Source organism: Agelaius tricolor, unplaced genomic scaffold (assembly GCF_023055355.1).
Source record: "Agelaius tricolor isolate 1412-34295 unplaced genomic scaffold, bAgeTri1.0.p SCAF_18, whole genome shotgun sequence".
Lineage (NCBI taxonomy): Eukaryota > Metazoa > Chordata > Aves > Passeriformes > Icteridae > Agelaius > Agelaius tricolor.
The window spans coordinates 14489962-14502625 of record NW_027269278.1 but is presented as its reverse complement, the minus strand read 5'-3'; the positions used below and the strand labels follow the sequence as shown (position 1 = coordinate 14502625).

At 38.7% G+C, this 12664-nt stretch overlaps 1 protein-coding gene across 1 annotated transcript in view; it reads left to right on the top strand.

Annotated features, from left to right (window-relative positions):
• CLINT1 (clathrin interactor 1) overlaps nt 1-12664 on the top strand; it is a 46709-nt gene that overhangs the window by 16913 nt on the left and 17132 nt on the right. The window contains exons 2-5 of the mRNA XM_071443452.1: nt 8459-8563; nt 9240-9336; nt 10757-10865; nt 11706-11870. Coding sequence (XP_071299553.1) covers nt 8459-8563; nt 9240-9336; nt 10757-10865; nt 11706-11870 — 476 coding nt within the window. The remainder of the gene's footprint in view (nt 1-8458; nt 8564-9239; nt 9337-10756; nt 10866-11705; nt 11871-12664) is intronic.

Here is a 12664-nt window from a genome sequence, read left to right as displayed (position 1 = left end):
AATGCTGTGCTGTTACCTCTCTGTAACCTGAGGTATTTCACCAGACATTTTGGCAGATGGGTCCCCATCTGTTTCTTTGTTGAATGTGGACTGCTGGCTTCCTATTTGGTATCCATATGTTTTATCTGTAAGGCTCTAAATCTAAGCTGCATGTTTTATAACAAAAGTGACATTACTGACAGGAGCAAAATGAAAATGCATTAAGTTTGTTACATGTTTTTTAGTTAGTTTGTCCTCACCCAGCAAGGGGAGAGAGGCTGGCTGAGATGGAATACATGAGTTCACTGAAGGGAGGAGCAGCCCCATCTTTATTTGGAATGCCTTCTCTGAATAATTGTGAATAGCATGAGGTGCATAGATTCCTGAATATCCATTGTATTGTTTGGGATAACAGGTGGATAAATGATGTCCTCTATCTGTGAACCAGTCTGCACACTGAGCTCTCTAAGATAACAAGTGACAGTGTCATAGGGTACTGAAATCTTACCCTAAAACACATTTTTAAATCTGATCCCGAAATGCATTTTTCTGTTTTACTTTGTATTAAGTCCTTTCAGTTTGTTGGAACACAGGTTTGGACCAGTGATCATCTGGAATCCCTCAGAGCCTGAAGGAAGGGATGCTCACAGAAACAAGTGGAGTTGATAGATGCTGCCCCTGGTCATGGGGTGCTGCCCCTGGTCATGGGGTGCTGCCCCTGCTTGCGGGGTGCTGCTTGCTCGTGTCCTGGCCTCTGGTGTTTTGGGAGGCAGCACTGTGTGGGTTAGGATCAGTTCTTTTTTAGCTCACCAATTCAAATGCTCCCTTGAAAGTATTTCATGCCCAGATGGATAAGTATTAAATGATTTTTTTAATTGGCAAAAGTGTTTCTGGAAACTAATTAACAGTTTAATAGATGCCAAGATTCCTACACCTGGGAGTGGGGGAGATGTATCCTCTACTCAGGCAAGTTGTGTAGCTTTTTTATTTACTGTGTGTTCTCAGTAGTTGAAACTAACTTGTGCACGCAATTTAAAAAAAGATCATTTAACATTAAAGCAACTGCTTTGTGTTCTCAGAAAGCTTTCCCTCTATTTCTACCCCTCCTTCACAGAAACCTTTTAATCTAGATACTAAAAATAGTTTAGATGCATGACTCACAGGAGTTAAATGGTGAGATGAGGTTGTGTTCACTCCTCTCTGAGGGCTTCATCTTAATTGCATGTGTGTCTGTGGGTGGGGGTCTTCTAGATAACTGTATTGTGAAAATATTGCCAGGGCCTGCCTTGTCTCTTCTCCAGATGGTGAATGTTCACTTGGCTCATTATATACTGCATTCAGTCACTTCACATTTTTAAAAAACAAATACAGCTATAATCTCAAATGTCTAGAAGCAGCTCTATGTTATGTTAGTGTCATTTTGCCTTAAGTTGTCAGCCCCTCTAATGGTTTTTGGGAAATCTGAGCACAGATTGCTGCTGTTGCATTTGGATAATACTCCTAAAACATGGGAGTCATGTGAGCAGTCACTCGTGGTCCCTTTCTTGTCTCAGTGGGTGACTGTGGCTCCTCAGTGAGAGGAGACTGCTGGGAGACAAAGGTAGTTCTCAAACTGCAGGGGCAGGGAGCTGGCTCAGCCTCAGGTGTGAGTTACTGCTGCCTTTGTTCAGAGCTTTACCTGCAGTTGTCACCTGGGTGCCTTTCCATAGAAATGGTGGGATGTTTAGGTGGAGATAGGAAAGGTGAATAAATCAACCATGTGCATGTGTTCTTCTCTATTCAGTTCAAGCAAACTTCCTGGTGCTGTAACTTAATGTTTTCTCAACTGTTTTATGCCTTTTATGAACATTTCTGGTTGAATAATGCAGTCCCCACTCAGTTTTAGATCCAAAAAGCACCAGCACAGAGCTGTGGAATAGTTTCCTTACTGGGGTTTGTCCATGTGGAATGTTACTGTGATGGTCTCCTTGGCCGTGTCACCACTGAGGTGATGAGATTTGATTCAGAGTCAGTAACATCTGCTCTGTCATGGCCAAATTTACAGTGTGCTTTGCCTTTATTCACTGTGAAAGTCACAAGAAACACAGGGAAGACTTTCTAAAAATAAGGAAACTAACAAAATTACTAAAAGAATGAGATTAAACTATTAGTATGTGAGACTCACTATTGAAGGGATAATGTTAAACATGTTATTCAAAAGATAAAATCATGTTGTGTCTGTTTTGGCACGTTAAATAACAAAAGGTTAAAATATTTGCTTCTTGTAAGACTTTGGCACCACACCTTATAGTGCTGTACAGTAACAGAGCTTCTCTTGTCCTCTGTTTATGCACACCCTGCCTGCTCTAATAAAAAAAAAGTTCTTTAGTGTTGCTGTTTGTTTGAATAGCATTAATGTTCATACTGGATGTATGGTACATACACATGAGTAAAGCTTGAATTTTTATTCTGTGCTTAGTCCTTAAGCAGATCTTTGCAGAATGGTGTCTCATTGGAAACTGTTAACAGTGGTAAAATGTACAAAGTTTCTCATCTCAGCTTTTAGTATTTTACTGTTCCCAGTTGTAAAATTAAAAAAAAAGGAAAACAGAAGGTGCATAATCCAGAGGTGTCCTTAGAGTAATAGTTAAAGGCAGAATATTATGCACATAGGAGTCCCATGTATACATGATATTGTAATTGGTTTGAAATATACATTGAAAAAAACGTAAGTGTGTAGCCAGGTTTCTTGTTCCTGCAGCCGAGTCCCTCAGCACAGTGGGCAGCTTCCCAGAGGCTTGAGAAGTGTTTCTAATTAGGCCCACCCTGTCCAATCCAATACCTTTATCATCACTATAAAGAAACTGTTGTCATGTCCCCTCTCTGTGGCTTCTGGTTATTTTAGTTGTCATAAGATTAGACCTGGCATTTCACAAATCTTTAGTGGATGTGATGCCCAGAGTTGTGCCTGTGCCCTGGGTGACACCACCCATATCAATGGCAGCTCTAATCCTGCCCGTGCCTTTATGGAGTGCTCTGACTCTCACCCCAGGGCATATTCAAGGCTTTTCTTACATTTGTTCAGAAACATTGGCAAAGATCTGTTAGACTTTCTGATTCCTTAATATGTTTTCAAGTTCCATTCTGAATGGATGGATAGATATTTATTATTCTTTCATTACCTTTAGTCTATAAATACCTCCTTTTCTCATGGTGCCTGTTTTTCCAAGTGCAGGTTAGCTGTGCATGTGCTGTTCAAAGGTTTCTGCATGTTTAAGAAACTGCTGGTATTTGAGCATTCATACAAAGTGCTGAGTTTATTTGATATTTGAAGATCTGAAAATTTGATGTATAACACTATTTCTTTCCTAATGAATGATTTTCTTAGGAGTAGTTCTTCCAAAGAACATTGCTCCCAAAATCTGGCCATGAACTGCAAACTTCCTTCATGAATTGTGATTTCATGCACTTGAATGTATTGTCAGGGTGGTGAGGGAACAGAGCACCACTGACCATGGAAAAAATGTGGAAGATAGAGGAGATGCTGGGAGGGAGCATGAAGTGGAAATATCTGTGTGATGTTCTTCAGGGAAGACCATGGGCAGTGGAGCATTTACTCCTTTTAGTGCTTTATGCTGAATCCTCAGTTCTCACCAAAATGTTCAATCACATAAACAAAAACTGTTGCATCTTGTCCTTTAGCAGGTTTGCTGGCAGTGTATTTAAATCGTTGCTATGAAATGTTGTTTGAGGGTTAATTTTAGAGTAGACATTAGCTGAGAAAATACTCTTCTATGTATGCTGCTGACTGTATACAGAGCTTTGTATCCCCACATCCATGTTTCCAGAGAGTTTCTAATTCAAGGTGTATGGTGGAGAGAGAATTAGGGTGGGATTCTTTTTCAGTTTGGAACCAGCAATGATTGATGTGGATAATTAGTTCAGGCACAACAAAACTAATTGTAGTGTTACCAATTGGAAGCTATTACTGGAAGCAGTACAGTTATAGTTGTGTATAAGTGATTGTAATCTCCTAACAGATAATTGACTTCAGTTAGAGCATATGAATCTGTAGAGAATCTTGTAGTCCTGAGCAATGAAAAATCTTCACTCTGAAACAAACATTTCAATTCAGGATGTAGTGTTTATTTAATTTTTTATTAGCATCTTGGGTGGAAGTACAATGATTTTACTTTGCCAGCACAGAAGTAATTTTAAAAAGAATTTCTTAGTCTGGAATAGAAAGAAAACTCTTTTTCAGTAATTATTTTGTGGCTATTTTATAGGGGGAAAAAGAAAAACTAATGGTGATGAAGCACTAATGTGTTGCTGAGAGCAGAATATACCTCATGCCCATCAATATTGTCCTGAGCATTACAGCTTGATTCATGTGTAAAATCAGAAGCCTGAGCAGAGTAGGCAGATATATCTGTTGGAGTCTGTTGAAATGAAACACAAATAGAAGTTTTCTGCAGATACATTTATCACTTAGTAGTGGGCATTCCACGTTGTGGGTTACATTCAGTATCCTCTGATAAGGAGGAGGAAGACAGGGCTGCTCTTAGTCTGCCTGCTTTGTGTGTCATCTGTGCAGGGTTCCTGCAGTCTGTAAGGTTTTATTTTCATGCAGGCCATCCACAAGCTGCCTTTCATTTCCCTGTTTCAAAGAAAAGTGCTGAGGACAATCTCAGACCCGTAAGATTTTTATCCTCTTCATGCCTGGAAGTTCAAATGCTCTCAGACTATTGCAACTGTAAATGTTGAAGTGGCAGACACTGATGGACGTTTTGTACCTTCACAGATCCTCTGATCTGAGTTTTAGATGAGGAGCTGCAGAACTTCTTGTCCCCTCTTGCTGCCTATTATCCCTAATACCAGCTAAACATCATTCTTACCTCAGATTACACAATTGAGATATGTTCAATATTGCTCTCCCCTTTCACATCACTCTCCTCTCCCCCTCTTGCTTATTTTTTGGTTTTTTTAGAAAAAACTGTACAGTAATCCACCTGGACCCAGATGATATCTTTACCTCAAATGTACGAATCTCAAAATGTGATTTAGAACAAAATTTGAATCTATCTACACTTGATTGAATTATTTGAAAAATGCAGACAAAATTGTGGACAAAGTAGGATTTCAGGGTACATGGTACAACAATTAATTTTCAATATATGTCATATGATAGTTAATAAAATGCATGTAAAATATTTAAGGGGAAATGGATTTTTTTCTGCTGCAGCTGGAGATGGTCAGGTATTTACAGCTATTACCCACTGACTTTATTAGCAATGTCCATTTATTCTCTTAAGAGGAATTTAGTCTCAGACTTGAGCTACCTGTTCAGTGTTGCTGTAAATTCCTTTAAATGTTCTTGCAAACATTTAAAGTTGCAAGAAAATTAAAAGCATTTTGATCACTGTCACAGTGTTCTTGTTCCATAGAGGTGTGATAGTTCCCTTTCTTGGCTTTTGGAAACAATTTTGTATTTTAAAAAATAAAATTATACTGAAATCACTTGGGAGCAATACAATAAAGAGTAAAAAGAATCTGTTGTCATCAATCTGTTTTAATAGACTTAAATGTAAAACACAGAAGAATGTAACAGTTTGTGATGTCCATGTCGACCCCTTTATTGCTGTACCCTTATTTTGGATGGAACTTTCAAAATACACTTTCCTGCTTAGTATCTTTGTCTGTGTCAGAAGTTTCTGTAAATATTCTTGTCACGAGATGGCAGTGGTGCAGGGTCTCAGTGAAGGATTTGGGGTGAATCAGATGCAGTCTGGCAGACAAGGGGGTTCTCAGCCCTGCCTGAGAAGTTCCTTTCTGTCAGCCCCGGCCGTTTCAGGGCCGTTTGTTTGCAGAGCAGCCTCCCCATGCGATCCAGCACGATTCTCTGGAAGCTGCCCAGGATAAACTAATCAGAGAGCCCCCCCTGGTGTCGGAAAGTGTCCTCGGATATTAAATTTATATCAATCACAGGAAGTCTTGGCAATCAAGCTAGTCACTTTTTCCCTTCACATCTGGACATAAATTATTTTTTTGCTGCAAAGGTCACAGGAATCATGGGTAGGGCAGGGAATGAGGGCCATAGAAAACATGGGAAAGGAAGAATAAAACTGTATTTCCACCTTTTTAGAAATGGTTATTTTTAAGTGACCTGGAATGATGCCAAACTATACAACAGTGAGGGGTTTTTTTTTCTCCTTGAAGTTTACATTTGTTCCTGAATTAAATGTGGCTCTAAGATGCTTTGCTTTGGAATGGTTCATTCCATTAGATCTCAGCTTGGCATTTAGAAAAGAGCTTTCTCCTGGTTGCTGAGAACAATAACTTTTCTGCAGAGGGGTTTAGAAGTCGAGCATGTTTCTGTACTTAGAGAGGCTTAACTGCACCTTTTTTCCCTTGGCATTACTTAATTTCCCTTGTTTTCCTTCCGTTTCCCCCTTCCAGCCCTGCTGCTGCTTTAGCCACGTGCCCTGAGCTCTTGCATAGCCAATGCTGCCATTTGTTTTTGTACACTAAGTTTGCATCTCTTCAAGCATTTTCTATTCTTAAATTTTTTGCTCTAAGAAATTAAGGAAATGCTTAATTTTATGCTTCCCCCTCCTAAGTCTCCATCAAGTCTCTCAAACAAGTGCAGAAGGAGGGGTTATAAAAACAAGCAGAACCTTTCCATTCAGTTCCCTGCCTTCCCTTGCTTTGGACAAGGGACCCAGTGTGCTGGAAGCTGCAAATCCTGGAGCTTTAGGGTTGTGTTTTTTCCATATATGTGGGAAATAAAGATGGGCTTGGTTTACATTTGTATGTACAGTAAAGAAAATACCAGAAACAGAAGCTTGAGGTGTATTCAGCATAAATGAATTTGTAAAACATTAATTGCTGTTGTTCCAAACTGCTGCTGTGTTCTTACATGCTTGTTGTAATATAGATAGGTTCTGGGAGCTTGCTGATTATTTATTCAGTCATGTAGCTTATGCTCTCTTTAGACACAAAGTTGAATAAAATCATACATCAGGATCTGACAGCAGGAATTCTCATGCTGAGAATCCAAGATTAAGTCCAGAAATTTTATTCTGTTTTAACAATTACCTTCTGTGTCCCCTTTCAGACTTGAGGGGATTTCATTCTTGTTTCTGCTGTTTATATCTCCCAGTTCCAAGATCTTTGCTATCCTTATGCCAAATAAAATTGAGCAGGAGTTGCTTGAATGCTGCACTGTGCAAACTCCTACATGGATAGAAGGATGACTGTTGAGCATCCTGATTTTTTTTTTTTCTCCTTTTAAGTCATTCAGGTTCAGAAGAAGTTCTTAAGCAGCAAATGCTTTCTCCACACTGCATTATAATTCATTAGATCTTTCCTACAGTTTACTTAATTTGTCATTGTGGGTTGCTTCGTGTTGAAACTCAGAGGGGTTTTTGTTAGCTTCTGAATCTGTTATGATGTCCTTTGAAGTAAACTTTCAAACTTGTGACATGCTAGGTGTACATGTGTTGTTTCAGTACAGTCCAGGTATGAAGGGAGAGCAGAGACCAGCAGCTCTCCTGTCACTGCTGATCTCATTGCTGGGGTGAGTCCTGGTGCTCCAGAAGCTGAGAGCAGTTTCCAAACATTCTCACTATGGATATGGATGAGGTTTTAGGGCTGCTCACTCACCTTAAAAGATGAGGGAAATGATTGTGTTCCCAACCACATCTGAATGCTTTTAGGGGCACAAAGGAGGTTGCTGGGCTCAGATGTTACCTGTTTTAAGGATTAATTAAGAAGAAATCACATATTTACTATTTTAATGTTAACATCACAGAAAAAAATCTTTTCCAAGTAAGGTTTTTCTGTGACCTCTTGAAGAGGCAGCCTGAGCTCCTTGCAGTGTTTGCATTGCTGTAATTGTAACTGAGTGCTCTGCAGCTTCTTTGGCTGTTTTCTCTTAATTAATTAAATTCAAGCTAGGAAACAGACTTTCCAGTGAGTCTCATCTCCCTTACTTTAGTCTTCCATGTGATTTTTTTTATTTGTTACTTTTTCACTAACACCTGTTTGGTACTGATGTTCTTGATTTTTCTCTTGTAACATCATTCCAAAAAAAATTGCCTCTGATTGAGTTATAAAGCCTCTTGCAAATAACTCTGTACCATTACAAACCTGTAAGCAAACCATACCTAACTGCAGAAGCCATCAGCTTTGACTCTTGTGGTTTGGTTTGCATTTTAATTTGACCCAAAGCCATTTTTACTGGACTGAATCCAGCTGTAATGTAATCCCCAGTTTCTCATCTGTATTCTTGAAGACTAATAGAATAGTAAAACCTTCTTAAAGATAACTTAAATGTGGTGTATAGTGTCCTCAGGGTAACTTGTGCACTAAAGCTGTTTTCTTTCCCACTCTGTAGAGGTATCTCATTAAGTGAGATCTGCACTAGTGTCATTATTAAGTTTTCATGTGTTTCTCAGTTTTGATGCTAATCTTCATGTGTGTGAATTTTTTTCCTTTGCAGCACCAATGTGGTTATGAATTATTCAGAAATAGAGTCTAAGGTTCGAGAAGCAACCAATGATGATCCATGGGGACCTTCAGGGCAACTCATGGGAGAGATTGCCAAGTAAGTGATAATTTGACTCAGTGATGAAGAAAAGAAAGGTACATTTTATATAAGAATGTGAAATTTGATGCTAAATCAACTCTGTGGTATTCAGACTGATAATGCCCAAAAGTTGCTGTAAATAAAGTCTTAAGTTTTTTAATGCATAATCATAGAATGTATTGAAAACTGTCAAACAAAAAATCAAGCCCAGGTATTTTTTAAATTCTTTTCTTAAATTGATTTTTTCATTTATGTATCCTCAGAATTCTTTCAATATAACTGATTTTTTTGCAGTATTTCTTTTCAAAGCACTTTCTTGTAACTTCTACAAAAACAGCAAAACATGTTGAATTCTTCCTTGAGCTTTTTTTTTCCTGTTAAAATCAGTTTGGAAGTTGTGTGTTTGATCAGTTGCAGTGGTTATTAGGGTATTCATATTCAGCATTATTTTCGTTACAAATTAGTGAAGGGGTGAGTACCTCAGATATTTAGAATTACTCTTTTCTTTTGTAGTCCTGGGATGTAAATGACTGATCTAGGAGTTAAAACAGGGACAGCTTTTTCCCTTTAATGTCACCCGATGTGGCTGGGCTTAGATCACTCCTGCCATCTACTGCCAGCCCCGAGTGTGAGCAGGCTCCTGTGGCCAGCCCAGCAAACGACATTTCTGTGCTGCTTTTGTTCCATTCCTTAGGGCTACGTTCATGTACGAGCAGTTTCCAGAGCTCATGAACATGCTGTGGACTCGGATGCTGAAAGACAACAAAAAGAACTGGAGGAGAGTTTATAAGGTGTGTAAGGATCAGGGTGCTCATGCAGTGTCCTGGTGGAGTTCTTGCTTAGATAATCCTACAGCACTTTCTCCTCTAGCAACCTAGAATTTCTTCCCTGAATGTTTTATAATTCTGTTGGTGAAGTCAAAGGTGTTTTTCAAATGGTGTATATTAAAAAACCCACAGAATTTCTGGGTTTAGAAGCACGTTAACATGTTACCTAATGAACACAACAGAGCAATTCCATTTTGCTGCTATTCAGGTATTAAACTAGTGCTCACAATTTCAATTTACCCAAAGGAATTGCTGTGAGCTCCATGAGAAGATGTTAAGTTACTGTGCTATCAGGAAAACATTTTTTGACAGAATTCAGGAATACCTGAAATAAAATGCAAACTAATCTTAATTTTCTGTCAATTTGTAATGCTTTAAAAGTTGTAGGGCCAAATTTTCTTGCAGATCTTACATGACAGTTTTATGTCCTAATTGTGTTTTGGAAAAGATCAGAGTCATTTGCATTTTTCTTGTCTTTCATACAGAAACTTTTTGCTTGAGATTGTGTTGTGCTGCACTTAAAGTGGTGTTCAATGTTCACTGAATTATGCAAATATAACCTCCTTTTTTAGAACTGATGCATTAGACTAGGTTATATTTTGTTTTTCTTGATGCCAGGATTGTAGCAAGACACAATTAATTCTAAAGCATGGTTTGTGTTTTTCACAGGTGCTTGATGTTTTGTAGTCATAGTAATTGTTTTCCCTGAAGTACAATAGAAATTAATATTTAATGCTATCACACATAACTACTTAATATTATAAAGACTTCTTGAAATTGCTTATCAGGTTTAGATTGGGTGAAATAAAATTATAGTTTTAGCTGATAAAGGCACTACGTGAGAGAAAGAGCCTTACTTTTTTCTAGATATAAATCCTCAACATAGAGAACTGAAATGTGAAAGTATTATTTAAACTTCATTTGTTTTGTCACTTCTCTGAAGTAGTCCTGAAATGCAGTTTTGTATATCCATTGAATCCTGCAGAAGGCTTCTTAAATTCCTGTAGGAGTTACCTTTCAGTGAAAGCCACTGGAAAATTGTGAACAAAAGATGCAAAAGAAAATGCCTCATTTCACAGGTTAACTTTTTCTCCTTAATTGCTACTGCTTTATCTTAAGACAAGCAGTGGCTGATAAAGGTAACTACTTGTGATTTTGTAGTAACAAGCTGAAGTTTTAAAAATACAGTTTTGATAGTCTAAAGAGCAAAAGATTCATGTAAGGAAAATAATTTTTCCATGGGACTCGTATAATAAACATGTATTTAAAAAGGGAAGGTTAGCATTTACTAATTTGGGGAGGGGGGTAGGTTTGGGGTTTTTACAAAAAAAAGAAAGGTAGAGTTTTTGTTCATGCAATCATAAGGTGCTTTGTATTTTTATAGTCTTTGCTGCTCCTAGCTTACCTCATAAGGAATGGATCAGAGCGCGTTGTTACAAGTGCCAGAGAACACATTTATGATTTGCGATCCCTGGAAAATTACCACTTTGTAGGTGAGCAATAGAAAAATCTTATAAGCAAATTAAAACAGTAGTTGGAGTTGTCAGTCACCTGAACCAGCTTAGAAGCTTCCCCAGTCTAATTAAAATGTGACTGTTGCCAGTTGTGTGAAGAGTGCAGAATCCAAGACGTGGGGCCCTAGAGTATTAATTAGTGAAGACAAGAACTTGCAGAAAAGACTGGCTAATAACAACAGAACCAACACAACATGAGTGTTGGGGTTTATATTAAAATATGCACTAGAGACTGGTCCCCTGTGGTGTCCGTAAAGGAATAGCTTTAATCATATGGGAAGAAAAGGTTAGAGCTCCAAAACACACACATCTGTTTGAAGCTGGGGTTTTTTCCTCCCACCAAATAATATTTACAGTGCAAAGGCAGCAAGGCCAGTGTGTGTTTTGAATGTGAAAAAGGCTGGAAAGGAGCACATTTAGCTTATAGTACTTCCCAACTGAAAGCAATTTTTCACAAAATCAGTTCTGCCATGAGACTGAGTTCTTGCAATGAAACTTGCAAAAACTGTGCTAAAAAGGGTGATGTTTTGAGGGGTTAAAATTGTTCAAGTGGAGAATACAAGTTCTGTCTCAGTCTTTGTTAATCTCTTCTATGTTTAAGTGCAAACTCATTTATCTAAATTTTATGTTAATTAGTCCCTTTTAAAGAGATGCAGTGGACCTCATGCAGTAGTCCCGAAATCTTTGACTCGTAAACCGTTGTGTTTACGATTGAAATTTTTTTATCAATTTGGTGTTCAGTATTGCTGCCTCTTACTTACTGTTTTCCTTTTTCCCTCCCATCTACCATCCATCATCTCTGTCCTGCATTACTGACAGATGAGAATGGCAAGGACCAGGGGATAAACATCCGCCAGAAGGTGAAAGAAATGGTTGAGTTTGCTCAAGACGATGATCGGCTCCGGGAGGAGAGGAAGAAAGCAAAGAAGAACAAAGACAAATACATTGGGGTGTCCTCGGACAGTGTCGGAGGGTTCAGATACAGTGAGTACTGGGCTGCCTTGGCAAGGATTGCAATCCACTTTTGCTGTCCCAAATAGCACTGTTTGGAGCCTTGAAATGCAGCTGTGGAGTTTGTGTGAGTTTCCTGGGGTCTGTCAGAGCTGACTTTACAGGCACCAAGTACGTTACTCCTCGCTCCCAGTCCCTCTCATAGTGTGTAGCAGGGGTCTGAGCTTTTGTTGGGGCTTCCATCTGATGTATCCCAGCATGCCATCCATGATCCAGCTGCCAGTCTGTGTTTTCTTTGGCCCGAGTAAATCCTTGGCTGCTTTTAGTAAGGGATGAGTACCAAAGTCCCAACAGCACAAGGCTCTGGTTTGGTGATTTCTTTGAGAGAAGGGTTTGCTGTAAGAGCTCAGTAGTAGCTGTGCAGGGCTTAAACTTCACCTGTTTGCCTGATGCTTTCTGGCTTTTTTACTTTTCTTATCTGTGAGCCTTCCACTTAGATTTGATCCCTCCTGTTTTTGACAGGTTGCTTCTCCATTCTCCCTTCTCATCATATGCAAAATAGTTAAAAAATTTCCAAGGCAGGATAATTCTTGTTTTATTACATTCCTTTAGCCTTTGCTACTTGCTTGGAATTGTGGTGATTCTCTTTTTAGGAAATACGTATGAGTCACTGTATTTGTACTTTTTGTACATGTCCCTTTGTTCTTTCACTGAGCTTATCTTTTGACTTCTCTGTGCAGAGTCGTGATCCATCCTTTTGGGCTGGGTAGGATCATTTCTCCATGTGCTCTTTAGGTATCATTCAGGTTTTTAAATTTAAGGGACTA